General features: G+C 37.9%; 1 protein-coding gene across 2 annotated transcripts; it reads right to left on the bottom strand.

The window, feature by feature from the left end:
- Positions 1-61: 61 nt before the first annotated feature.
- Positions 62-19,505, bottom strand: mpp1 (MAGUK p55 scaffold protein 1). 2 transcript variants are annotated; one of them, XM_026938730.3, is made up of 12 exons: positions 19,128-19,505; positions 6,082-6,213; positions 5,889-5,967; positions 5,643-5,728; positions 5,476-5,544; positions 3,320-3,516; positions 3,021-3,127; positions 2,850-2,930; positions 2,634-2,714; positions 1,711-1,913; positions 981-1,055; positions 62-775 (listed from the first exon to the last, which is right to left on the bottom strand). In XM_026938730.3, the coding sequence occupies exons 1-12, from the start codon at positions 19,248-19,250 to the stop codon at positions 599-601; spliced, it is 1,410 nt and encodes a 469-aa protein (XP_026794531.1). In that variant the 5' UTR covers positions 19,251-19,505; the 3' UTR covers positions 62-598. The 2 variants fall into 2 exon arrangements, with proteins under 2 accessions (XP_026794531.1, XP_034167340.1); XM_034311449.2 differs by lacking the exon at positions 19,128-19,505 and adding an exon at positions 14,757-14,865.
- Positions 19,506-27,324: the final 7,819 nt, after the last annotated feature.

Below are 27,324 nucleotides of genomic sequence, written 5' to 3'. Positions count from 1 at the left end.
TACTTTTGTCTTCTTTATCCTGCCAAGATGTTCACACTTTAGTATCAGAAACACCAGAAGGTTGCCAGTCTTGGATATTTATTCAGTTAATTTCAAAAGTGCACCACCTTCATGAGCTATATCCATAACAACAGACACTGAAAAGTCGCCAACAACCATTTGACGTATAGTTTCCCTGTTTTTTTAATACAGCAAATGTAAACTTGATGGGGTTCCATGGTATTACAGTAATACAACAGAACACTGAAACCATGTTCAAGATTGAACAGAGTGCTGTTTATCACAGTAGTGGTCCTTTTTGCATCATTTATTCTACCCCACCTACCTGACGTTTACTTGCACTGCGTAGTGCTCTTATTTTTATAACTCTTATATCTGATTCATATCTGAAAGGAAAAGAAAAATCTCTAACTTATTGCTTTAATAAAATGAACATTTTAAATACGTATGTTAGCCAGGGGCTAGCAGCCTGAACTGATTGAGACAGCTTGAGTTTAGTCTTGTGACTTGGTATTGCACCTGATTTACAAGAGTGAGGGTTCGTTCTGATTGGACATGAGGGAGGATCTGGTGAAGGGTATGGTTGATATCATCATCATCAGTAGACCCAGGACACAGGAACCCACTGGGGGCTAGAGGAGGCTCTCTCCAAGGCCTCTTCCACACCTTTCACGCTCTCGTCTACATCGTTGTTGACGAGGATCACGTCGAAGAAATGGCGGTAGGTGTTGAAAATGGTGTCTGATTCCTTCTGGATGGCTTGCAGTGCTTCTGACTGTGGTGTGGAGATAGAAAGTGGGTTATGACCAATTTCCAATGATCTCCATTCGATGCTTTAGATCACTGGGATGTAGCAATGCATCAATTTAAAAAGGTAAAGACTGCAATGAATCGAGGCTTTTGTATAACTTATAGATTTAAAGTGCAATTTGGAACTGGATGAATAGGGGAAAAAAAATGGAAACGAAGACGTGACTGACCTGGTTGCCGGAGTTGGTTGGTGCTATGAACACGACAAGGGGAGCAAACTCGGCTGTTCTGAGGAGTTTCAGCATCTGAAAGAAAACTACAATTGTTTACTATGTTTACGACCGGGGTGAAAGCGACATGAAATGTCTTTTCAAATACTTGCATGTTAGAGTGTAAATATCTGTAAAGTCCGGAGCACATTACAGGTTTGTGTTTGTTTTTCTTTAAATAAATACATTTTAAGGAATATTTCTCATCCCAAAGAGTAACAGAAATGGGTCTAAAACCCTATATTTGCTCCATGAGGCTGTATAACATCAGATAAATTGGTTTATTGACCTTGCTGTAAAATATGACTACAGTTGGGATGTTTTTAACTGGCATTTTACAGTTGTATCATTTTATTAGCTTTCATTACTACTAAAACGTATTAATATTAAAATAAACTACTAAAACCAATAAGAACCAATATTATTCATCAAAGCATACACTACCAAACTCTTGACCAAGCAAGGAACATTCTCAGATGCAAGGAACTTCTAGCACTTAAAAATTGTTTCAAAGTGAAACTAATCAAACAAAATCGAGCAAATGTCTGAAGACCTTCAGCCTTGGAGAGAAGGTTCTAGCACCCTAAATGGTTCTTAGGTTTGCTCCTCTTGAAGCTTTTTGCTAAACCCTACAACAGACGGCTTTCCTTTAAAAAAAAAAATCATTCAGAGAACCCATTTTTGTGTGTACCTGAGGCTCTACATCCAGCAGTGCAATCTTGTCTTGCTCATGGATTTTCTGGATGGTTTCGATCTTGGTGCCAAACATGCTGCCCTGAAAACTTCCGTACTCCAGGAACTCGTTCCCCACAATGCATTTGGTCATCTCTTCGTTGGAGATGAAATAATATTCCTGTCCGTTTTCTTCGTCTTTCCTTGGAGGTCTGGTTGTGTCTGATTGGATTAAGAGATGTTTTATTAGTACTTTATACAGCGCCTCGTTACACAGCGCCTCAAATCTGATTAAAATGATTATTAATGCTTTATTATTGACTAATTAGAATAACAGCAGTGTATGTCCATGCTGATTAATATTATTATTTTATTACTACCTTCCTGTAGGTAAGGATGTAGCACAGCGACTTTAGAGTGTGTAGATAGATACAGAATATAGAGAAAAGCCAATTCTATCTACATTGCGTACGTTCAAGTTTACAATTACAGAATGAACACAAAACTATTTGGAAGAGTTCAGATTTACTATCATGTAAAGTTTTTTTTTCCAAACAACTTGTCATGAATCACATTATATGCCATACACATGCATCGGCACAACACAGTGTAAATGTGTAACGAATGATCAAACTTGTGCCTGAATTCTGAGCTTGTAAAGTCATGTTTAAACTGTTTAAACTGTTTCTACAGCTTGGTGGTTGTTCCTAAACCTCTCTAGTAGCTGATATTTTACAGTTTTTTTTCAGAATCTTGAAGATCTGATTTGCTCTCTGTACTTCGCGTACGCTCACGTCCGTGCTCAAACTTTAACGCTCGGACAAAACGAGTTTTTTGGAGATAGTTATCGTGTGGTTGGTCGTTTGCGATGTCAGTGAATCCAAAATCACACTTAACAGTAACGTTTAACGTTTAAAATGTTGTGCTGCATAAACTACGTACGAGGTGCAGGGTAGGCGAACTTTTCTGGGTACTTGGTCAGGAGCGAACTTTTAATGTGACTCCTTCCCACACCAGGAGCACCTACACAGAGCAGAAGACAGAAGTATGGTTTAGTATTAATGCAACATACACAATTAAATTAATGCTAATGTTTTACACAACGCATCTGTACTACATTCTCTGGAATGCGTGACATTTTCAGGTAACCATACGCACCTATGAGTACCAGTGTTTTTCGATTGAATGCAGGCAGCTGCACAACCTCTTCATAAGAAATGACATCAAGTTGATCAAAGACTGGAGAAAAAAAGGCAGATTGTTTTTTCAAATCCACTTAAGAATTATAAATGCATTAGAAATCCTTATAAAAAGGGACGTGTTACTTACTAGAACTGTGTTTTGCCAGGTACTTGTCTTTGCATTTCTTCTTTTTGCCAAAAGGACTACACGACTGACTGGCCTCACCACTGCTCTTACTTTTGCTAGCCACACGCCTGGGAAAAGATAAAAGCATAAATAAAGCAAATAAGGAAAACGAATAGTTACTTTAGGAATCAAGAAATCGTGAATAATGTCAAATTTAAATACCAAATATAAATTTATATTCGAGTTTGTATATCATTCTACGTGGTTTAGTTCAAGTAAATTACAGTGATGTTAGTAAACCTGGCTAGATTGGACCATACCATTCCTGAAGTTCTGGGGACGGTATGAGTCCGGCAAAGTCTTTGCCTGAATTGTCCACCCTGCCCTGCCACCAGTTCGGATCCTTCTTGTTGATGATCTGGATTATGTCGCCAGTTTTGAATTTAAGGCCAGCCTCTTTGCATGGGATGAGCTCGTCCTTGGCAGGGTCGTAGTCGAACTGAGCCCTCATGTACATCTGCAGTAAAACAAACAGTAGATGATTAAACAGTAGATGATTAAACACAGTTGCCACGGCTGTGCTCAGGGACTCAACACCAAGTGGTTTAAGGTTGGAGTGGGAGAACTCCAGAAGAAAGTGGAGGATCTTGTACAGGAGCTGTGTGGCAGAGGGCGCCGATGTCCACTCTTCTCAAACCAACTGCATGTGCAATAAAAAGTCTTTAGGCTACATTTAGTTCTTTATCGATAATGTGGTTTTCATCCATGAATTTAATGCAACATTTAAACTGAATGAAGATCCTTGGAGAATATGTGAGGGTGATATAAACAGCTTTTCATTAAATGCTACTACAGCATTTGTTCCAGTGTTTTTACCAACCACATGGCAGCTGTGATGTTATTTGGGATAACACACTCCTGACATGTTTAAGCAGTTTATTTATTTCACAATCATTTCATGTTTGTTAGTCAACATTTTGAACAAGGACATTTGGACACAAGTGGTGCCCTTGTGGCTTTGCGGTGTCATTTGGTGTGTCCTGTTTCTCATTCTTGGCTTCAAAAGAGTGCACAAAAGTGGACAAATGTATTCATAACATATTCGTTGAATGTAATTGAAAACATGAAAATCTTATCCTTCTAAAGAGTTCTAGAGTAAAAACATGATTTTTTTTAAAAAATGTGCTTTTTTTCATTCAAGTATGATTTCGAGTGAAGCCTAAACCTCAACGTTTTCCCAATAGGCCTTACTTCCTGTGCAGTATTTGTCACTTCCTCTTCGCCTGACTACAGCACATAATTAAGTAATAGCCGGGTTTTCAGAGAAGGCGCAACGGATAACCGGATAATCCAAGTAGAAATTATATTTCCTACAATTCTGCGAGGAGGAAATCACACTGCAAAGTAGAAGGATGATCTGAAAATGTTAAAAATAAATATTTTTTCTGGTGAAATGCAGTGTTTGTTTTTATTTATACCATAGACTTCCTATAAGCGCAGTCAGCTTTCATATGCAAAGAAGCGTTCTTTTATTTCCTTTAATCAATTTCCAACTAAAGAGAAGAGCGTGGAATGCTAGAGCAGGAATGTAAAAATCACACTTCTGTTCAGAACGAACCAAAATGAAAAAGAGAACAAAGTGGACAAAGTGGACAAAGTGTCGGAGGAGGACAGCAGGGTTTAGGGTGCCGGTGTTGCACACAAAAGCCACTAGAGCTAGACCAGCGAGGGCAGGAGTGAGGCGTTTTCCAGATGACGGAGCTTGAATGAGGAATATATTCTGAAAATTTCTTTAACAGTGTTCACAGAATGTACTTTGTGTCAAAGCAGTGAAACAGAGTGCCCTTGTGCTAATTATGAGAAGAGTTTTGGAAAAAAAATGAAACCAGAATTGAAAAGCTTTGTTAGCAGTTACCAAAAAACAGTACAGTGTTTAATGAGGAAGTGGGATTTTCTACGGTTAGCCACTACTGACGTCTAAATGACTAAATAGTCACCTGATTCAGAGGATTACAGGATTCCCCTAATAAAGAACAAACCATGTGTTTGAAAGCAGTTACTTTCAAATGCTATAAAGTTAAGAATAAAATTTAAAATCATCATCATCATCATCATCCACTGCAAAACATTTCTTATTATGAGATGAAGCTTTATGTTTTCTTATTGTATTGCCAGATAATTCTGTTTCTTTCTAGAAATAAATGCTTACAATTACAAAAATTATCTGCCAACAGGACAAGACTATTTCAAGCTTGAAATTAATGAAATATCTATAAATAGTTCCTTATATTAGGAAATACAAGATATATTTGACTATATTCAAGATATTTTCACTTGCAGTGTAATAATAATAATAATAATAATCTTTTAGTTGAGTAGAGCTTATTTCACACCCAAATGAGTAAATTTAAAACAATACCAACATAAAGACAAACAAATTACTCAAAATACACAAGCAGTAAAGAGTTTTGCTCACCTCACAAACCATGAAGCGACTTTGCTGATTTGGGATGATTTTCAAAGTCACGATGCCATCTGTATCTTTCTGCAATTATAATTATATAATGATAATAAAATTCATTTTAAGAACAAGTGTACGTGGATCATCCTTATATTACTGGCAGCTTTAGGAGAAATACTAACCAGAATCTTTTGCAGTTGGTCCACGCTCTGATTCGCAACACTTTTACCGTTAATCTCAGCAATTTCATCTCCTTCGTGTAAGGAACCTAGGACACACACACACACACCCACACATACACACACCATGCCAATGCCGTTAGCATTGTAGATGTACTTTAGATTATACTCTGCCTTGTTTCTAAGTGGATAAAAAAACATCTGTGAAATACCTTTAATGCAGTTAAGTCTAAATCAAGCATCACTCACCTTGCTTGTGGATCATCCCCCCGTGTAATATTCTTGCCACCATACACTTCTGTTTCTCGTTTAGTTTGAGAGTCACACCCTGAACAGAAACAGAGGAACGCAAGAAGACAAGACAAAAAATGTGAGCTTGATGACAAACATTCAGAACGATTCTGAAATGGCTAGAATCTTCTAACTGAAGTCAGGACAGTACCAGTGGTTCTGACGGATGCTTCTCGAAGGCCACCTCGCGCATCTTAGTCACTTCTTTGCCGTTCATATGGCCAGTGCTGCCGTTAGTGTATACTGTATCCTGCTCCTTCACTTCAAATGTCTGCATGGCTGCCTGAAAATGCACACACACACACACACACACACACACACACATTAATTAATGGCAACCACATGAAAAGCTATACTTTTCAGTGAGGTCTCTGGAGTTTACACACAATGATGTGAAAAACAAAAAACATCTAGTGAGTGGCAGTTCTGCGGGTGTAGAAAGGCTACAGTAAGTCAAATAACCACTCTTTACAGCCGTGTTGAGCAGAAAAGCATGTCAGCACGCACAACATGTTAAATCTTAAGGCAGAAATCTAAATCTTAAACCTTGTGTCAACAGTCCAGGCTGGTGGTGGTGGAGTAATGGTGACTAACAGTGATGATCTGAAGACGGGAATCACAGCCGATATTCACAGCTTTGGTGTGGATCTGGGTGTTTTTCTGGGTATCAGTAATGGTTCTCATATTGAAAGTTAGTAACTTCGTTACTTTTAGCAAAAAAAAACGTTTGGGTTTTTTGGGTCTAAACTTCTATGGTAATTATATGCATGCTAATTTCTTTTTAATTGAGTATTAAAGTTGTAAAGATAATTTTTCAGACACCCTGTACAGTATATTATTTATCTGGCATTAGATCTTCATCCCACTGATTTTTTAATTAAGTTGGATTGGTTCCAAATAAAGGGGAAAGTTTTCTTGTCAGACCTTGGGCCTCTTAATACCAATCGTGCATCGTTAGAACCCTACAGCCTATCTGAGCATCTCGGCTGACCTTGTATTTCTCTTTATGGCCACAACTTACCATCTTATAACTGCTACTTCCTGCATGATAATGTCTAAAAGTCGTCTGAAACTGGTTAGAAGAACATGACGATGAGTTCAGGGTACTTCGATGGCCTCCCCAGTCACCAGATCCAACAAAACCCAATAAGGCACCACTGGGATGTGGTGAAACAGGAGATACGCAGCATGAACATGCAGCCGACAAATTTCCATAAATTTTGGGATGCAATCATGTCAATAATGAGCAGAATCTCGAAGGAACGTTTCCAACACCTTGTGGAATCCATGCCATGAAGAAATGAGGCTGTTCTGAGAGCAAAGAGGGTCCTAGCTAGTACCTACATGAATATTAAGATAGCACTTTGGGAAAATCAGTAAGTTATTAAATGATAAATAATACACTGAAATGACCTATACATAGTTATTTCTCCTCAACAAACCCGCCTTTATCGTAGCCTCACAAATATAAAATATTCTGGATTTAAATTTTATTAAAACTTTCTCTATATAGCACTTCATATCATTTGAGACACAAATTTTACAGCTTCCTACAAACGATCTGAAACCTCTGGAAGAGTGTAGTGTGTGTGCACGGATATGTGACCTATACAATACTTCACACACAGCGTTTATTCGCGAGCACCACCACTGGGTAATGTCAGAATGTCACGTTAAAAGGGTTCAGCTGTGCTTTATAGCACATATCTACTTCTGCCATTTGCTCTAGGTTAAAGATTAAACTTTCACATTTTTAACAACTCATTAGATCCCAAAAGACATGACAGGGTTGTCATGGTTGTGGGTACGGCTCAGAGGTCTACAACGTCGCGGAAAGGGAAGGCATCAGTAAACTCACAGAACACTAGTGAATCATTTCAAGGGTTTTTTGTTCTGCAGAAATGCATCGAAAGCTTGGAATAATGTCGGTTGTGTAATCCTCTCTCAGCAGCGAAAGGATTATCTGATAAAGCCATTTGTAGTTTATCAAGGTTATAAATTTGCTTTTATTATGTCAAGTAAATCTGTTGAATTTTCTACTGAGATACTTAATCTAAATGCCAGTAGTTCAGTTTTAATTTCAGTGATCCTAAAAGCCAACCTGGTGACTCGCCACATTTTGTACTGACTGATTGGTTTCCATACTGTTATAATCCAAGTGCTAGAAAATGGCTGCTAATAATATGAAGGTTAGCAGTGCTTATGTCAGTACTACACAGTGCTTCCTGACTATAACACTCTTATTGCTGAATAGCTCAGGATAAGGGGAGAGTGGGGTATGTTGTCAGTTCTCACACTAGTCATATGTCCAACACCAGACGCTAACTCAAAAATTAAATGGCTGTTTTGTGTGATTTCGAGTTCTGAAGTCACTTTTTTGTTCACATCTGGTCAAATTCACTCTAAACTAACGTGAGCACAATCTTCTTATATAAATAGACACTTCACATTTTACAAAACCTTGTTAGGTATCAATGTTCACAATTGTTTTTTTGTTTTTTTTTTAACCAGGGGTGCATCAATACTGACTAATTACTACATGCACCTTCTATATTTGCACTGAGCTGGTCTCTACTTTCTCTACCACATACCTTGCACGTTTGTGTGTATATAGACATATTGTTATTTGCACTTCTGGTTAGATGTTAAACTGCATTTCATTGGCTCTGTACTTGTACTCTGCACAATGACAATAAAGTTGAATCTAATCTAATCTAAATCTGATATCAGATATTGGCCTGATACTGAGCTCATTTACTCGTACTCGTATTATTAAAAGATGCCACGATACCAATATCCGATACCAGGTGACACAGGTGACAAGTTTAGTGTACACTGTACAGTGTACACTGTTGTGCTAATGAACAGCCGACACGAAACATCCGGTATTATCATCAGCAAGTCCCAAAACACATGCACTCGTACCCTGTCTGACTGTCACACAGATCGCCCGACGTCACACCCTACGATTTCTTTGTCTCGGGATTCGTCAAAGATCACATGTAGAACGCTCGGGTGACTAACAGTGATGATCTGAAGACGGGAATCACAGCCGATATTCACAGCTTTGGTGTGGATCTGGGTGTTTTTCTGGGTATCAGTAATGGTACTCATATTGAAAGTTAGTAACTTCGTTACTTTTAGCAAAAAAAACGTTTGGGTTTTTTGGGTCTAAACTTCTATGGTAATTATATGCATGCTAATTTCTTTTTAATTGAGTATTAAAGTTGTAAAGATAATTTTTCAGACACCCTGTACAGTATATTATTTATCTGGCATTAGATCTTCATCCCACTGATTTTTAATTTAAGTTGGATTGGTTCCAAATATGAAGTTAAAACAAAAAGAGGAACAAATCATCACAAGTACACAGTTTTTACTTCACTGTCTATAACTCCATTCTGACATAAAACATGAAGTTATAATGAATACTAAATTTGTCCCTGAAATCTGGTATAATATTTATTCCATTTTAACATACCACACCCAAGAAATGAGAAAATAAATAAATAAATAAAAAAAATCAGTGTGAAGTGTGACAACTTTCCCTGCTCTCCTCTAACATGTCATTAATACATTAAGTATGGAGGCTAAAAGGTTACGCAGATGTAAAACTTGCTGATGAGAAACTTCTGGGCACCTCCCTTTAATCACGTAATAAGGAAAAGGATCACGATGACAACGGTCATCAGAACCGCACAGTGAGACGAATCATTGCGTAATTCAGCTTTCATACAGTGAATTCAAGGCTCACGTGTGGAGCATTAATGCTAATCTGATGTGCACTATTGCATGTCTCAGCACAGACTAAAGATCACACGGTGCTTATGACTCTTAACTGCAGGACTGGGACTTTGGTCCTGTGCTGAGGCATTGAGAAAGAGATCACTGGGAAAGAAAACATGCAGTTCCTTGTAAAGTTAATGAGGAATATTCCCAGAACATTTCTAGCGTGTGTGTGATTAGCATGAACAGCTGCTTCAGCAAGTTTTCCTGGATTTAGAAAAGAAATGGGATATAATTGAAAGGGCAGTTATTGGGCGGAGCAGTCAACAAGTGCCCTCATTAATTCAAATGATTGTTTGTGGGAATCATAAATGTGGATAGAGATTTGTTTGAGGGGGAAAATAATATGAACTCTTCCCTTCGATAATTTCCATAATAAGAGCTGACAGGTAACACACATTTCAAATAAATTTACAAACATATTTGAATATGAATTGCATATATTTATATTACGTACATATCTCATTAATTGAAATTCTTTTTTTTTAGTGGTGTATTTAATAAAATTTAAATTTTTCACCAATGATTTTTTCTTTATTTTGAACTTTTTAAGTGGAAAGATTTGCAATTAAAGACATCTAATTCAAAGTTACTGGTGAAAAAAAATCAGAACTATAAAAAAAAAAAATATTTAATAAGATTTTATATAAATTAGGCCAAAGGTGAAGGATGTATGGGATTCAGGATATTCCTCATATACGTCATGATATATAGTTTTGCTCACAAACAAATATACAATATTAAATATATAAGTATATGGAATTATTTATTTCCATTTGTTTATTTATATTTGTTCATATTTTAAAAGATATTTAACAACTGTAAAGACATTTTATAATTGTAAAGATTAAGTACCAAATTTTAGCTGCTTCCACTCAGGGTTTAATTATTAGAAAAAACATTTTTAAAGACTTTAATCACAATATTGATATTTTTAAAAGGAGCACAGAGCAGACACATCCAACTACACACACTTACACACAGCTACAGCTAGGGTTGGAATAAGTGCTAGTACTCAAGAGGGATACAAACACGAGCAACAAAGCAGTTAGTCTGCTGAAACAAAGATTTTTATGTGAAAAAAATGCTGAAATCAGCGAAAATACTGCTGACCATTCTGCTTTTCTTACACACACACACACACACACACACACACACACACACACACATACACACAGTGTCAGGATATGAAAGTGTCCTGTCAGTTCAGCAACAACTGGAACATCAAGGTTCCCTTTTTCCCACATTTTAGTATCATGTCATTTTTTAAAAGTACATACAGTATTTCGTAAGCTATAAACATACAGTATACCATAAGCTATAAACATACAGTATACCATAAGCTATAAACATGTGAGCTGTGAGTAATATATTAAAGTAAAAATACCATGATACTCCATTTCAGAATTCCACTTTATATTTTACAGTTTTGCTAAAAGGCCAAAGCGGATATTCTTCTGGAAAACACTACACTAAACATCTCCTCTTTTCCCCCGCATCTTAAACGCGATGATAATGTGGTCCTTACATAATTGCCATGTTGCTTTATCTCGAGTACAGAATGAGCTGCAGGAAATGGACAGATTTTAAAGCACTCAGGGGAGAAGATGAATATTTGAAAAGGTTTCTCAGTAGTGCTGAGGAACAATACAGTTTGCTGTCCCTGAGAACTCAGAGTAGTATTTCAGCTCTTTGCTTAACATTTGAATCATTTCAGAATTAATTCATTTAAAACACAAAGCGTCTGATGATCCAGTAGCTCTGCATGTCAATTAGCTGAACTTAACGATATTGCCGGCTTTGTGGCTGCTGCCTGAAGATGAATTGGGATCATGTGACGTCTGAGGTTAGAGGAATTACATTAAGGCAGAATGATCTTTGTGAGTGCTCTGGGGAGATTAAAAAAAAAAAGAGGATTTGGGAAAAACAACCAAGAGCGAGGATGAACATGAGGAGGAGCTGCTGCTGAAAAGAGGAGGTACATGGAGGTTTTAAATGAGATGATCTCTCAAGTCTCAAGGTTTTTGCCTAAAAGGTCTCAAGCAGTGGTGGTTTTTTAAAAATTAAGTCTAACAGCAAGATTACTTTTAAATGACAGGATTACTTTTTAAACTTACACGAGTAAAAATGTCTTATCACCAGCTATGTTTTTCCATCACATTTTCCCATGGCTGAATATTAACAGTAGTGCATGACATGTAGTGCATGCGTTACAGAATAAAAATTCAATCAATGTAGTATAATAATCTGCCACTATTGGTTAAATACAGGATTCTTTTATTATTTTCTGCCATTGTAATTAGCATGGCTAACATGCTTGATTGGATGGGAGCAGGAATGAATGTGTGTGTGTGTGTGTGTGTGTGTGTGTGTGTTTAGTTGGTTGGGGTTGGACGGGGTGTAGGGTGGTGTCTGGTCCAAACAGTAAGACTTTGGCTTCAGGACAAATCTAATTGGTGCAGGATGACTCATGCAGAAATACAGACACACTAGCAGAGGGAGGTTCAGATGTCCTTATTTAACTACAGACACAAGCAGGATACTGTATTTATCAAGTAACCAGGCTGACGAACTGCTAGTAGTGACTGTAAAGAAAAAAATGAGATGCTCAAAAACTATTTCAACCAGGGTTGCCAGATCTATACCCAACAGACATTCAAAAAAAAATAATAATAAATAAAAATTAAAAACGACCTCAAGCTTAATGGTCAATAAAACACATCCAGTAATATATGAAACAAGCAGTATAAGAAACATGCGGTTTCCCAAAACTGTTCCTCACCCATGTCCTAAAATGGCATCACATTATTACTAAAATAGTCATGGATAAAGAATAATTATAAAAAGGAGGAGACCACACAACATATCTTGAGAACAATCAAGTAGGTTTGTGCCTCATTTGACTCAACTCGGAAGCGGGAATTCTGAACTTGGAATTATGTAATTTTCGAGCTTGATGGGTTCGAGTTACAAAGTGGGGAAACAACATGAACGCCATGAAAGTAAACATTTTGTTAGCAACTATAGTAGTATTATACACTCTCATAAACCTATTTAAAGTAGTGAAGTGATATTTTATTAACTGCTGACGGTGTGAGCGGCCATGTTGACATGACGTCATGTACTGAACTTGGGGTTGAGGACGCCTTTCTGTCTTTAAGTAGGAATTCGGTAAGAAGATGAAGTTTGGTTTTCCTAGTCGGTGGTTGGACATTGAGTTACGAGCTTTAGTCGAAAACAGCATTAGCCCTGCTAGCCCACTGCTCCTGCAAAACACCCAAACCACAAGCTGCAGCAGAAGTCAAAAGTAACCCAAATCCATCAGAATGCCCTGTACGTGGACACTGTCACTTGGCAATACTTCTTTTAAAGAACAAACTGTTTAGAACAACTGTCAAGAACAAACGTGCTATTTAGGTAATGAAAGAGTAGCGGGAGACACCATGCTGGTTTCAGATCATCAGGGTCAATCCTAAGAGTGTTTCCACAGCAACGTATCCATACTGTTCTAATATTTATATTCAACGTGGATAGTGGTTTAGATTTCAGACGTGAACCAGAAGAACCTGAAACTGCTTTGAGGCAGAAAATCCCAGCTCAGCTCTTGCACAACCTTTCAGCTGATAGAGGCATGACAACACCTCCTTGAAGATTCATTCCAAAAATGCTGATGCACACTGTCTGCAGCGCAGAGGAAGTCACATGCTCTTAGCAAACTCTCTGAACAGCCTGCTCGAGTCAACATGTATAAGGAGCTCAAAATAACCTCGGTCAGCTGAATGTGCAACTATACAACCACAGGTAGAGAAGAACACGCAAAGTATGGTGTAGGAACAGCAACAGGTCACGTTTTATCTATTTAATGTGACATTATATAAGACATCAAGTCAGGAAGAATCATTCAGCTGCTTCTTTCTCACCCTTTACTAACGCTAGTCAGATTCACACTGTACTACTGGACCCTGAGATTTAGTATTGTCTAGAATCCATGCTCAGTGATGCAATTAACACTTAAAGGTCTAAAGAGGTTTTACTTGAAATTCTCTGAAAAGGAAACAAACCCTCCTGAGGTTGCTAAATGGAACTTGCAGGGGTTTCGGGTGGCACAAAAGGAAAGCATCTGCACTATTGTCTGGAGATTGGGAGTTTGAATCCCAACAATGCCACAGCCATCTGTGGCCTGGAGTCCAAGAGAACAAAACTGGCTGTGTTCTCTGGGTGGGAGGGGCATACTCGCTCTCTGTCTCCTGTCAATCACAGTGATACTAGCCAATCGCGGGCATCTGTGAGCGCATGTATGTGGAAGAGGGCAGATAGCTCCAAGTGTGTTACGCTGCCCTGTGATGCAGCAGGAGCAACAGTTTGAAAAGATGCGGTTAACCGGCTTCACATGTCTCCGAGGAAGCACGTGTTAGCCTTCTCACTTGGTCGATGTCGTATGATAGGGCAGAACTGGCTGGTAAATGAGAAATGGCTAAGACCATATTAGGGAGATAATGGGGGGAAAGTAAATTATACCACATTCGGGCCTTTTCAGGGACTCTCTTTTCAGATCAATAGTGTGAGTGAGTGACACGTTATAGGGTGTGGTCAATAGTGTGTCCCAGACCTCAGCACCCCAGTTAAATTTATTCAGAAGCAGAAGCTTGATTTTAGACCAATTGATGGACTAACTAGAGACTTTGCTATGTTTTTTTTTTTCTAAAAGTGTAGGCTTATACACCTAATACATCAGAAAGGGTTAAAAGATGATTCATATTTGTTCAGCATTGCTCTGTATCATCACACCATGTAATAAACTGGTACATAGTACATTAACAGCATGTAGAAATCTCTGACCAGTTTCAACAGAAGAGGTTATCGGTGTAACCACCTTTATCTTATCAGATCGATGTGTTGAGACATGGCTCCTGCTAGAAGTTGCTCATCTTCTCTGGTGCAAGCACAGATTTAAATAATCCAAGAAATATTTCACCACAAAAGTCTACTGGTGCAACAGTAATGAATTTCACACAGCAGCAGTTAAAATAACGCTAATACCTGCTCCCAATTACAATCACTGTGAAGTTTCTCTCGGCTGTAGATTCTCCTACACAAAACAACTTCTGGTTGAAGAACTTTCTCCCATGTGCAGACACTGAGTTCATAAAGTCAAGTCACATGGTGTACAACACAGAGAAAAACAACTTGCTCCACCAACCCCGACTCGTCCCCCCCCCCCTTATCGTGTGACAGCCTAATCACTCAAGACTGACTTCTGACCTACTAAAAGAAGTGAGTGAAATTGTGAGTGAACAGAAAATGCACTTGAAGGGACATGTGAAAAATGTGCCAGTGGCTGAAAACAAGCGAGATAACGATAACAACGGAAACAAGAAATATTCATATTCATTGTTACAAAGTGCTTTTTGCACTCTACATGTGCATTCTACATTCTTATGAGAAAAAAAAAAAAAAAAAAACAGAAGAGTTTTTGTTAGTTAAAGGTTCTAAGCTTTCTAAACGCTCCACTTAGACTCCTATATGAGGGGACTCTACAGATGGGGGACTTAAAGAAAAACTTAAAAAAATAAACGATCGTATAAACTGTAAAAGTAATTTGTAAATGCTGACGACTCGTGTACTGCGTGATGCAGTCAAGCGATTAACGTCATACCCTGTTCTGGGACATTTATAATAATGCTACGCTGGCCCTGTTGAACTTGATTTGGATCAGTGTGGCAATTCTGATTACTCTGACAGAGGGTTCATTATTGGGTTATGAATCACAGGAGCTTCAGTCACAAACACTGCTCATCTGGCTCGGTGACTAAACGGACATCTGCATTTAGATTTATGGGAAAAGACATCAGAAGGCTGGAAATTGTTATTAGTCAACATGGTTACCAGTGATGTGAGGCTGAAATCCTTGGCAAATCTCGCTGTGATCAGATGGTATGAATAAAAATGGTACATCCACTACAACATCTCAGCGTAATTTGAAAGTTCATTTTGTCATTGTCCAACAGCGAGGATTGCCAGCGAGTGTAACGTCATGCAAGGATAAGCGAGTTTAGCGAACACAGAAGCGAACTGTTTCCTGGCCCCACTGACCACTCATTTGGAGGCACTGAGATTTTTTCAGTTCATTATTAGCTACTATTAACTAATGATATTGAATTTGTAATGCTAGCATACTTCATACGATGTGGAATAATGTTATGTTAGCTATGGCCTTTGCAGTCACCATCTCAACCTTATGGAAGGTTTTGGATTAACATGTCAGACAGGGCCAACAGAGGAATCATTTAGTGTTTCATCCCTCCAGTACAGTTCCAGAGACTTATAGCATCTATGCTGATGTTGCACTGAAGCTTCTCTGGTGGCTCAAGATGCCCCAAAAACTTACGAACATCCTTTATGTTGGTTTTTCCTTTAATGTGTCACCCATTTATACATTTATGGGTTTCTTCAGAGGGACAACCAGAGAGCTCTTAGGTATTCTACAGTTAACCTTTTCTTCCTAAGAGTCTAGGTACAGAGGTAGTAGATGATCATGATGCAACACCTTGGTCTGAAAAATGCAAACATTTCTAACACAAAGCCAAAAGTTATATATTCTCCAGGAGTGCGTGAGAGACAGGATAAGCATATTTCATACAAATTTTATTTGTATGAAATCACCATAACTGCTCTTGTTTGTTCAAATTCCTACAAATTTTGCAAGACATCTAGTAGAAAGAATGTTTCAGAGCTGACCACAAACGAGCTCGAGAAAACGACAGCACTGAGTGTTGGATCTGCAGAATGAGCCTCGGGGTGTGAACCATGCTGTGTGTTTACACTTTAGAGACTTCATAGGAGTGACAGACGGATTGCACCAAGTAGGTTTTAGAGCTGATTATGTGATCAATGAGTTGTTTAAAATCAGCTCTGCTACAGCTACAGTATCACTGTTGGTGCAAGTGCTTTTAATTTTCATTAACATCTGCAGTGAAAAAATAACTCTTCATTAACTGCTGTTCAGAGAACCATCTTGTCCTAATCTAAAAGGAAAAGGTTTTCATAATCAGGGGGGACACGGTATATGTTACGCAACCAGCTCCAAGCTGTTTCCCAGACTTCCCTGCATCAACTGCAGTGATGAGACACGGCAAAATAGACTGTCTATTTATAGCGTGTTTAGCCTTCTTAGCCCTGGATACATGACTAAGAATGGAGTAACGCCAACACCAGCAAGGATTCACTGGAGGAATGCTTCCTCAGCATTTGACCTGTGAACAAAGTGTATTGTGTGCAAAGTTTAAGAATTATGAAGTAGGTTAATGAAGGCAAAAAGGCTCATCATCACAAAAATCCTTTCCATCTGAGATGGAAAATGGAGCTCTGTAACACAGTATACATCTATCTGTCTATCTAATCCTTTTTTTTTTGCTTGGCACATGATGGCATTGCGTTTAAGGATAACAAAATGTTACACAGTCGATCACTGATCACTCTTTAGCATTTTAATCTTTTGTCACGAGTCTTAATCTCTTCTCAGTACATCAGTAGCCTTGATGAGTCACCATGGGAGACAATAGAGCCTTGTTTCAGTAACCCATCCCCCAGTTCACGCTCACAAGAGCAAAATGTGACGACCTCGACTTGTGCCAGTGCTACCTTGCCAAATAAAATTGCATTAAAATGGTCTCACATGAAAGCCCATTTAACCCATAGCTCTTAAGAGACAAAGGGAGATACGGAGGAAAGGCACGTTTTGGTAACCTTTTGTGTAAGAAACATCATCCATAATAAAATAATTGTCTTTCTAATAACATTAATCCATTACTCAGAGCATTTGTTTCACTCTCACTGTGCCTCCTGTTATAAACTGAGATTCCACTGATGGCAAGAGATGAGTCATGCCATATGTTGTGTGAGTAGTGTGGAAAAGAGAAATCAATCAACACTGATGAATTTATACCATTCACAAAAAGACAGCTGAGCTGATTAGAAGAATAAAGCCTTATCTAGAGCAAGGCTGATTAAAGAAATCAGGATTTGGCCAAAACGAATTTGAGATAGAGAGATTTTTTAAGATTAGATTAAATTTGGGATGTGAGTGATATAATAATAATATCACATCAATATCACATCATAATAATAATATCACATCATGATTCTGGAAGGCATTTCTGCAATACACAATGTGTGTCATGATGTATGTTCACAAACTGCCAGCAATACAGTAGTGTTTATATAAACATATATTTATATTAAATATTTATATAAAAAATTCTGTAATTCTGTAATCAGCTGCTTCTGATCAGTTTGTAATTATTATTATTATTTTAATTATAAAAAAAACACATCACCATATCCACGATATTTCATAAAAGTGTACTGTGACAAAATTTATCACAATAATGCTATTATATAATCACGTCACTCAGCCTTAGCTTTGATACGAATGAGGTCGAAAGAAGAGCGAACGCCTACCTTCGCTGTAATCTTTCCTAATATTTTAATATTCAATACGGGGTGGTTGATTCAACAAAAATATCATATCACGATACTTAAAGGCATTTCTATGACACATGATATGAATCAAAATATGTGCCTACAAATATAAATGACTCGGATTAAAACGGAATAATTTCAATATAGTCGATTAATAAATTATCACAATTTTATCAAATCAGCTGTTTCCAATTGATGTGTGTTTGTAATCGATATTTAAAAAAAAAAAAGTGAGAAAAGCTATCATGATATCTCCGAAAAGAGTATTGTGACGTAACTACTCACGATAATGATATTATGTCGTCATATCGCTCAGCCCTTAGTCAAAACATGATACATTTGGAAAGTAGCGCAGTCTAAACCCACTTTATGCTGGATTAAAAAACAAAACCAAAACACTATGTATATCTTAATCAGCTCTTATGTTTTGTCCTTCATCCGTAAGTAATGTTTGTGCTGAGACTTTGAGTTGGTTGTTAAAGTATAAAATAAAAAACGGGATATAAAGTTCCACTACGCCGTGGACACTGCGGTTAACACAAACCGGAACACACCGGTGCGCACTTGCGCATCATCCTTGCGCACGGTTTACGCAGTGATGCTGTTAAACATGATGTTGCAGGATTACCTCATTAACAACATTCATAAATTAACCACAGATTAAGAGAACATATTGTTGATCAAACTGTTATTTGTTAGACTGCACATCTTGTTTAGGTTTTGTAGCTGTACAATAATAAAATAAATGTCATGTAGCTATGGAACAGATATTATAATGTTGCCTGTTGGATGGTGAGCATGTTTTTAATGAATTAATTTTTTTTTTGCTGTAATTTGCCCTGAATCTTGTGGTAATCCTGATTAAACAGATGCTGAGTGCAGAGCTATAAGGAGCCCAGGCAGAAAGAGTGAGAAGGCTCTTCTCTTTACCTTGTCAGTCTTGGGTTTGTTTTGCAGCAGCTGCTCCAGGTACAGGTCAGACAGGGCCGTGCGCGCGCTGTTCGCCCTCTCCAGAACCACCGCAGACTCGTTTTTACTGCATTTTAATGTCATTGTGTTGCTCTTAGTCGATGGTGTGGACTGCAGGGAGCCAGGAGCCAGAAGGAGCTACGCGGTCCGAGCTCGAACACAGCCAGAAAGAAAGAGAGGAAGCGATAAGGAAGCGGAGAGAGGAAAATAAAGTTCACGCGCCTGCACGAAGTCCGAAGTTCGGTGGAACCGGGTTCAGAGCCGAGCCTGTGTGAGCCGACAAAGCACACACACACATCTGCGTGTGTGTCTCTGTGTGTGTGTGTGTGTGTGTGTGAGAGAGGAGGGGGTTGGCTTTGGTTTCCTTCACACATAAAGACAGCAGCTACGTTTTGATGACAAAATCAATGGGGGCGAAACCGGCACAGGTTTTTGTGTGTCATTAATTTTGGCCCCCGTCCTTTCCTTCTTTCCTTCTTTCTTTCTTTCGTTCTTTCTTTCACTTCCTCATAAAACTGCTTATCAGACAATGACATTATTGTGAGTTTTTTCTGCACCCCAACCCTCCATAACCAAAGGTGATGCAGTAGTCTACAGTCAGGGTTGCCAGGTCTCAGGAAAATTTCCATCCCAACTTCTTCTCACAAAAAGACCTGGAATAACCCCAAAAAACCCAGGCATTAGAAAAGGGAGAGCCATTTTTCTTCTTTTTGCCCCCAGCCTTTGCATGGAAAGTGAGTTCACTGTGGTACTGTTATTACTGACATCCATAATCCCTCTTTCCCTCTGATCAGAGACACACAGGCTGCACTTACACTTTCCCTTTGTTTGCCAAATGAAATATTTGCTGTAAAAATGATTCGATTAAAATTTCTTATTTGCTTTAAAACAAAATCTTGGTGTACGCCGACTATTTTTAAAATAGCAGAAAAAAACCACCCACAGACTTGCTTTTCCACCTGCGACATTGTTCCAAAACTAACCCAATTTGGCGTTGAAAAAATGCAACTCTGTCAACCCGGCCTACAGGTTTGCATATATTTCTGCAACACACCTGTCTGTTTGCTCAAAGCACTTTAAAATGTGTAGTTTACCACTTGAACCAGGCTGGTCTGTGTTTTAGCAACGGGCAGCTGCTCAGACTACACAGGAATCTTTCTAGTTTGATATTTTTAAATGCAGACTTGTTCAGAATGCTTCATGTATAACTGGGATTACTTTGCAACATGATATTTTGATGATTTATACAAGAAGTGTGCTTGATGCAGAACTGGTAGCTGTAATCTTTAGCTTCAGATCTCCAGTCTATAGCTAAAGGAGTAAAATTCAGCCTTGGGCATCATCCATTTCTTGTCTGACAAAAGAAAAACTTGTAAAGTGTATAAAATAAAACAGATAATAGCATGGATTGTGGAAGCACATGGATGACCCCTGGTGTCTGAATAAAAGAATAAACATTTATAAGTTGATAATGTTCTTTTTAATGAAGCTATACTGCCACCTGCTGGCTGTTAATCAAAGGGCCCTTAAGTATGTATTACAGAACACAGGTTAAGACAGTTACAGCCTACAAGGCAGTGTAATGATAATAAGTACAAAGTTTTAGGTATATATAAGAATTTACAGAATACAGATTTACAGAGTTATTTATATAGGAATGAATCAGTAAACATATACATATTTTTGGTAGCCCATCTGTTAAAGGTGCTGGATTAACACAATGCCACTATCTGTATCTGTAATGAGGGACTGGCCCAGGGGTCCACTATAATCTGATGTGCACAAGGAGCCAACCAAAGGGATAAGGCCTAGAGAAGTGGTGCTGGGCCTAAAGAAGCAAACTTTAGGAAGAACATCTCCAACGAGGGGGAAACAACCCAGGGCTAGAAGATGGAGAGACCAACGTGCAGCTCAGGGAGCTACCACCCCAGCACAAATGAACCTAGCCAAAGGCTCGAGAAGAGTAAATGGAAATAGAAAAGATCAGAAAAGACTGAATTAAGAAGGAAATAACTAAACACAAGATTTTTTTCCCCCTTAAAGCAAGGAACTGGAGAAAGCCAGAGAAACCCTAAGAGACAAGCTCCAAGAGGTTTAGTCTGATGCAGGAGGAAAGCTTGAGAGAAAAGAGAAACCAGAGAAAGCCAATCAAGAGTTTTTGCCAAATTACCAGCTTAGTCTCAGTGCAATACTTCACACCAAGAGCTCAAGACTCAGCACTGAGTAACCTGTAAGCAGCTCTTAAATAGGCCAGTCACAGGTGGAGCAGGTTACCACTAATTACTGAGTGGCAGCTCTCTGTTTCCCTCTGGTGGCGGACCAGGGCCGTGGTCATCTGCCCCTTAAGGTATCTTCATCCTCATTTAACATTTTAACATTAATATTTCCTACAAATGCTCCTTAACTAAAGTAGTATGTTTACTTCTTTGTAAATGAATCATCATAATGAGACCCATTTGCTTTTCACAAAAACAGTCCCGAATCTCACACCTTATAAAACTGCTAACTTTAGTACAAATTGAGGCCTCACTGATCCATTTGTCCAAAATGAATGATGATGACGATGATGATGATTATTATTATTATTATTATTATTAGAGTGGGAGCATAACAGTGAGTTATCAGAGAGGCTCTTGTATAGTGGTTGGTCTTTGTGTTATAAACTTTTTTCCACATATTTCTGCTAATAAAAGGTGCCAATTTTAAGAGCGAAGTAAAGCAAGACCACACACTAATATCCGTCCTGTGAATCTATTGTGCGACTATCAATGAGAACTTTGAGACTTGTAACGAGTAGTTTGTAAGTCAAAAATATAAATGTAAGGAGTAAAAGGTAAATTTATTCTTGGAAATTAAATTACATAAGAGTACAAGTATTCAGCAAACAGAAAAGCACAATACAATAGTTAAATAAAGTTAAATATTGAAATTTTATGCAAGTTTTAGATATCTGATTCTTAGTCTGGGGACATTTAACCTGGGATAGCTTTTTGTTCAACACTCCATTGTTATGTGGAAAAACTTTGCAGGCTGTCCAATCTGATTTACAATATCTAAAAGCTGGAAAAAATCTTATGGTTTATCAAGCGCAGTCTCTGAAACTAATATTCAGCAGTTGCCATTCCAACCACTTACCACAAATCATAAGTAGGGCAGATCCTAGGATTAATTAAAAGCTCAGAACACATGCAACCTGCAATCTGCTATTAAAACAAGTGAACTCATTTTGCAAACATTCATTTGATAAACATTCTCTTTAATGTCTAATGTGAGAAATTTTATGAGTCATTTTCAATGTCATTTTCAAAACATTCTTGCAATGTGATATTTTCAAAAATGAATGAAAAGGCTATCTTGTGGTTGACTCCGTGGGCATAAAACATTGCTTTACATATGCAATGTGCAAGAGGTCTGAAGGTGATTTCCTGCATAGGTTGCAAAAAAACGCAGCTCGATGATTTATCTGACATTTTCTCACTCGTCCTGGTTGATTGAGGTGAAACCACTGTGCAACAGCCTTTTACAGCTCTGGACGTGCTGCATATTTTGCTGACACACAGTGATTGTTCATGCTTTGACATTAGCTTTCCACTTCCTGAGTCTTTGCAGTGTTTTAGAGGCATGCTGCTGGATACGCTTGTATTGTTGATCTGATGCCAGTGTCGATATCTATTTTATCAAGCTTAAAATAAGCGTGCAAGTACGAGAGACTGAATTTAGGTCAGCAACTTGCAGGCTGTTTGGTTTACACAGCAACTTTCGATCTATCTGTAACTGAAAGTAAACACTTGAACATTCGAGGCAATTGTATTGAAATTGTGAGGTAAAAAGACACTTATTTATGTCGTCTATGTTTGTTTTATATGTATTTCATTTCATTTTAAACCTTTTTTTACATTCCAACACATGTTCATCTGACATTGCACCACAGCATGGTTGAATTCTCGAATCAGATGGTGTTGATTAATCTTCTATAACAGCAGCTCTGACAGTAGTTCCAGCTGTAATACAAATGATAGTTTTATATTAATTCACTCATTCTAATACGTCATCTTTTCTGATGTTTATGTACCATTTATGGAAGGAGTCTCCAGTGTCAGCTCTTTGTAACAGTTTTCCAAAATCTTCAGGACAGGGTTTCTCAATAACATGACAAGCTACGTTTATTATTATTATTATTATTATTATTATTAACGTCAAGAGAGAGAGAAGAGAAGCTGTTGAGCGATCGAGTGTTCATAGCTGCTATAACAGAGTGAGGACAGGAACTAACTCGTCTCATGGATGTTCCACAACATGAAATGTAACTAAGTCTGATGTGTCGTTCATTAATAAATTAAAAATTGTAATCGTTGGCAAATCGTTGTGGTGTAAGCGGAATAACACACTTGGGGCCGTGTTGTTATACAAAAGCCACGTTGGGCCGTATCAGACCACCCCATCATGGATTATTTTTGTGTAACAGCATGGTCCGTTGTGTGTTATTCCTTACTTGATGTGTTACCTCTGAAGATTAAAATATTAAATCAACCAAAGTCAGTTTATAGATACAAAGAGAGTGTTAAAGTATGAGAAACGCTGACAGTTTTTAAGATATTTTGCACGTACACAAAAGGCCAAAAGTAGGTTTACCCCTGATGCTCATACCCATATGTGGTTCTTCCCCAAACTGTTACCACAAAGTTTAAACCACACCATTGTGTAGAACGTCTCTATATGCTGCAGAATTACAGTTTCCCTTCACTGGAACTAAGAGGCTCAAACCTGTTGCACAAAGCAAGCTCCATGAAGACATGGTGTGTGAAGGTTGGAGTGGAAGAACTCGAGTGTCCTGCACAGAGCCCTGAACTTACTCAACCCCACTGAACACCTTTGGGATGAACTGGAACTGGAGACTCCTTATCCAACATCAGAGCCTGATCTCACTAATGCTCTTGTAGCTGAATGAACACAAATCCCCACAGCCACGCTCCAACATCTAGTGGAAAGCTTCCCAGAAGAGTGGAGCTTATTGTAACAGCAAAGAGAGAATAAATCAGGAACGAGATGTTCAACAAGCACATATGAGTGTGATGGTCACTGGGCATAAAGTTACACTGGGTGTAAAATTTACTAGGAGCAGCCATAAAAATCTGGAAAAATTTTAGTTCACCATAATAAAATAATGCACCTGGTCTGTCTTACAGCAAGTAGGCTTTTGGACAGGAGAGGGATATTAGGGTTAAAAAGAAACTGAACTGATACGCTCTGTTTTTTTCTGTACATAATTCTTCCGAGTCATACATTTACTGTGGCATCTGTTATTATTTTGCATTTTGCGTGTGTTTTATTTGTTTTTATGCTACCAGGAGTACTGCTACTCAGCTGTAGTGTAACTACTGCAGCACTGTTGGTAACCTCAGCTGGTGTATATGTGCTATGATCGCCTTATTATAGACCCAGTGGTGAAACCAACCTCTGTGACCTCTTTGAGATCAATTTTTTTTTTTTTTGCAATATAGTAAAATGTTCAACATTTTTACATCATCATGTTCATCTTCAGTATCCTAGTCATGGCCGTGGTGGATCCAGATCCTCTGTTGGGAACACTGGATTCAAGGCAGAAATGCACCAAGACAATCCATCAAAGGGCATCTGACGCACCCACACACACCCACACACACCCACACACACACACATACACACACACCCACACACACACACGTACACACAGAATGAAGTTTCGCTCCTGCATTTTCTAGTTATGATTCACCCGAACTGTGCCTGTGTCTTACTCCAAGTTTGGCCTCGTCCTTCAGTTTGATGTCTCGTTTGTATAAATACATTAACTGTACTACTGTAACAAAATAAACACAAAGTTATTTCAAATCATGTTTATAGTTTAATCATTTTCATGATGTCACAACTAAACATGATTCAGGATAATTGGATCAGTCTTTAAAATACAATAAGAGGAGAAAGGAAAAGTGAAGAGATATCACGGATGCTTGAAATATCTCCACAGCTAGGGTTAATGATGGACTGATGGACTTTATGTGTATTATATGGTGTTTTTTTTTAATAATCAGAGCAATAATGTAGACTGGGAGATGTAGAACGTTATTCAAACTCACTTCTGATTATGCAGAGATGCAGAGATAAATTGTGGCTGCAGTTGATAAACTATAAAATGTTACTTATCTTGAAGTGGCTTTTTTTTTTTTTTTTTTTTTTTTTTTTTTGTACCGTGATTTGTACTAATCTATTCACACTGAATTTATATTTAAAACTTGGTTATGAATTTGGAAAATATTGAATATTTTCTGAACACTGTTATTGTTGTTAGTGCAGTAATGAGTGAATTATAGATTGTTACTCAGACCAGCATCTAGTCTAGTAATAGCTAGTCAACTTTACTGAGTCGACTGTCTTCATAGAATATTAGAATATGTTAATGAGGAATTTGGAGAAATCCTGTTATTGAAATTTGATTGTTTTGAATTGATTGCCATGAATAAGTATGCTACAAATAAATAATGAATTACTGAGAATACGTTACACTGAAAAAATATATAAAAAATTCATAGATCAACGTGTTTACTGTAAATTAAGGGCAAAATCTCCACTTAAGTAAAATATGTAAGTTCAACAAATGGAAATAGGCAAATAATGGCAGGTTTACGTTAAACTCATTAAATAGAAATACATACATTTACAAACTTATTGTAGTAACATGAATATTAAATCAGTACGTAAAAGCTATTAGGCCATAATCAGTTTTCAGAGTGTACAGAGGACGAACTTAAAACACTAAACCAATGAAACGATTTGTCCCACAATCCCAAAATCAGATATAAATAAAAGTATTTTTGTTGTAGCATGTGACTTAAGACGATGGTATAAATTCTCACCCTTGACCTCCATGTGCCAGGAATAGTCCTTTTTATTATTTTAAAAACAAATAAACATTTGAACAAAGTTAATTAGAATGTGTTTGAATTTAGATAAAACATAACAAGGTGATGAGTAAAAGCTTTATAGGATAGAACATCATTTAAGCGTGAACATGGATAATAACATTAATGTGCAATTAATATTAGTTCAGTATTTAATCACACTTCGTTGTGTATGTTCGGATCCATTATTTCCTGACTGACCATTCGGCTGTGTGACATTTCATCAATATGTGACGTCGATTTAAAGTGACACTTTGCTGAGTGAGGACGTCTCATTTGGCAGATAGGTTTGACCTTGATTCATCCTGTCCTCGTTTCCTTTCCTTCCTTCTTTAGAGAGAAGACGTCACATAAGTAGCTGAATGGAGTTCACCTATCAAAACAAGTCTGAGACAAGGTTCAGGAGAAGTATCTATCTGAGATTGGTTATAAAACATATTGCAAAATTGTAAAAAAATGGAAAGAATATGTCACAACTCCAACTCTGCCTACAGGAGATCACCCACCAAAAGTCACTGACTGGGTAAAGAGGGGATTAGTCAGTGATACAACCAAGAGGCCAAGGGTGTGGGAGAAGCTGTTCACAGAGCAATCCTAACCTGGACACTCCACAAAGCTGGGCCTAATGGTAAAGTGGAAAGCTCTTCTTGGAAAAAGCTATATAAATTCCCAATTGGAGACTCATCAAACAAATGGAAGAAGATTCTCGGGTCTGATGAAACCAAAATTTAACTTCTTGACCTTGGCACAAAGTGCGACATTCAAAAACCCAACACTGCTTATCACTCACAGAGCACCATCCCCACTATGAAACATGGTGGTGGTAGCATCAAGTTGTGTGGATGCTTTTCATCAGCAGGGAAACTGGTCACTGCAAAAGACTTGGAAAAGATTCCAACAGGACAATGACACTAAGTGTACTGTCAAAGCTACACTAATCAAAGGACCTTGAAAACTGCTGTTCCTCAACAACACTCTTCATGCAGTCAGACAGAGCCTGAGAAATGTTGCTCAGAATGGGTAAAAATATCAGGATCCAGATGTGCAAAGCTGACAGAGACATGTCTGAGAAGATTCCAGCCAATGTGTTAATCCAAGTTTGTGAACCTTCGTATCACAATAAAAAAATTGCACCTTTAAATGTTAGACTTATTGTGTAACTCAAATGGTGAAAACCCCAATTAATTTCAATAAAACACTACAAAATGTGGACTGAAGTTTAA

The sequence above is a fragment of the Pangasianodon hypophthalmus genome, chromosome 15 (assembly GCF_027358585.1).
Source record: "Pangasianodon hypophthalmus isolate fPanHyp1 chromosome 15, fPanHyp1.pri, whole genome shotgun sequence".
Taxonomy (NCBI): Eukaryota; Metazoa; Chordata; class Actinopteri; order Siluriformes; family Pangasiidae; genus Pangasianodon; species Pangasianodon hypophthalmus.
This window is presented reverse-complemented; position numbering and strand designations above follow the sequence as displayed.

Coding starts and splice junctions, on each gene's coding strand:
- mpp1 (XM_026938730.3), bottom strand. CDS start 19,250: ATGACATTAAAATGCAGTAAAAACGAGTCTGCGGTGGTTCTGGAGAGG. Junction 5,545..5,642: donor ACCAACTGCAAAAGATTCTG/GTTAGTATTTCT, acceptor TTATAATTGCAG/AAAGATACAGATGGCATCGT. Junction 776..980: donor CAACCAACTCCGGCAACCAG/GTCAGTCACGTC, acceptor TCCACACCACAG/TCAGAAGCACTGCAAGCCAT.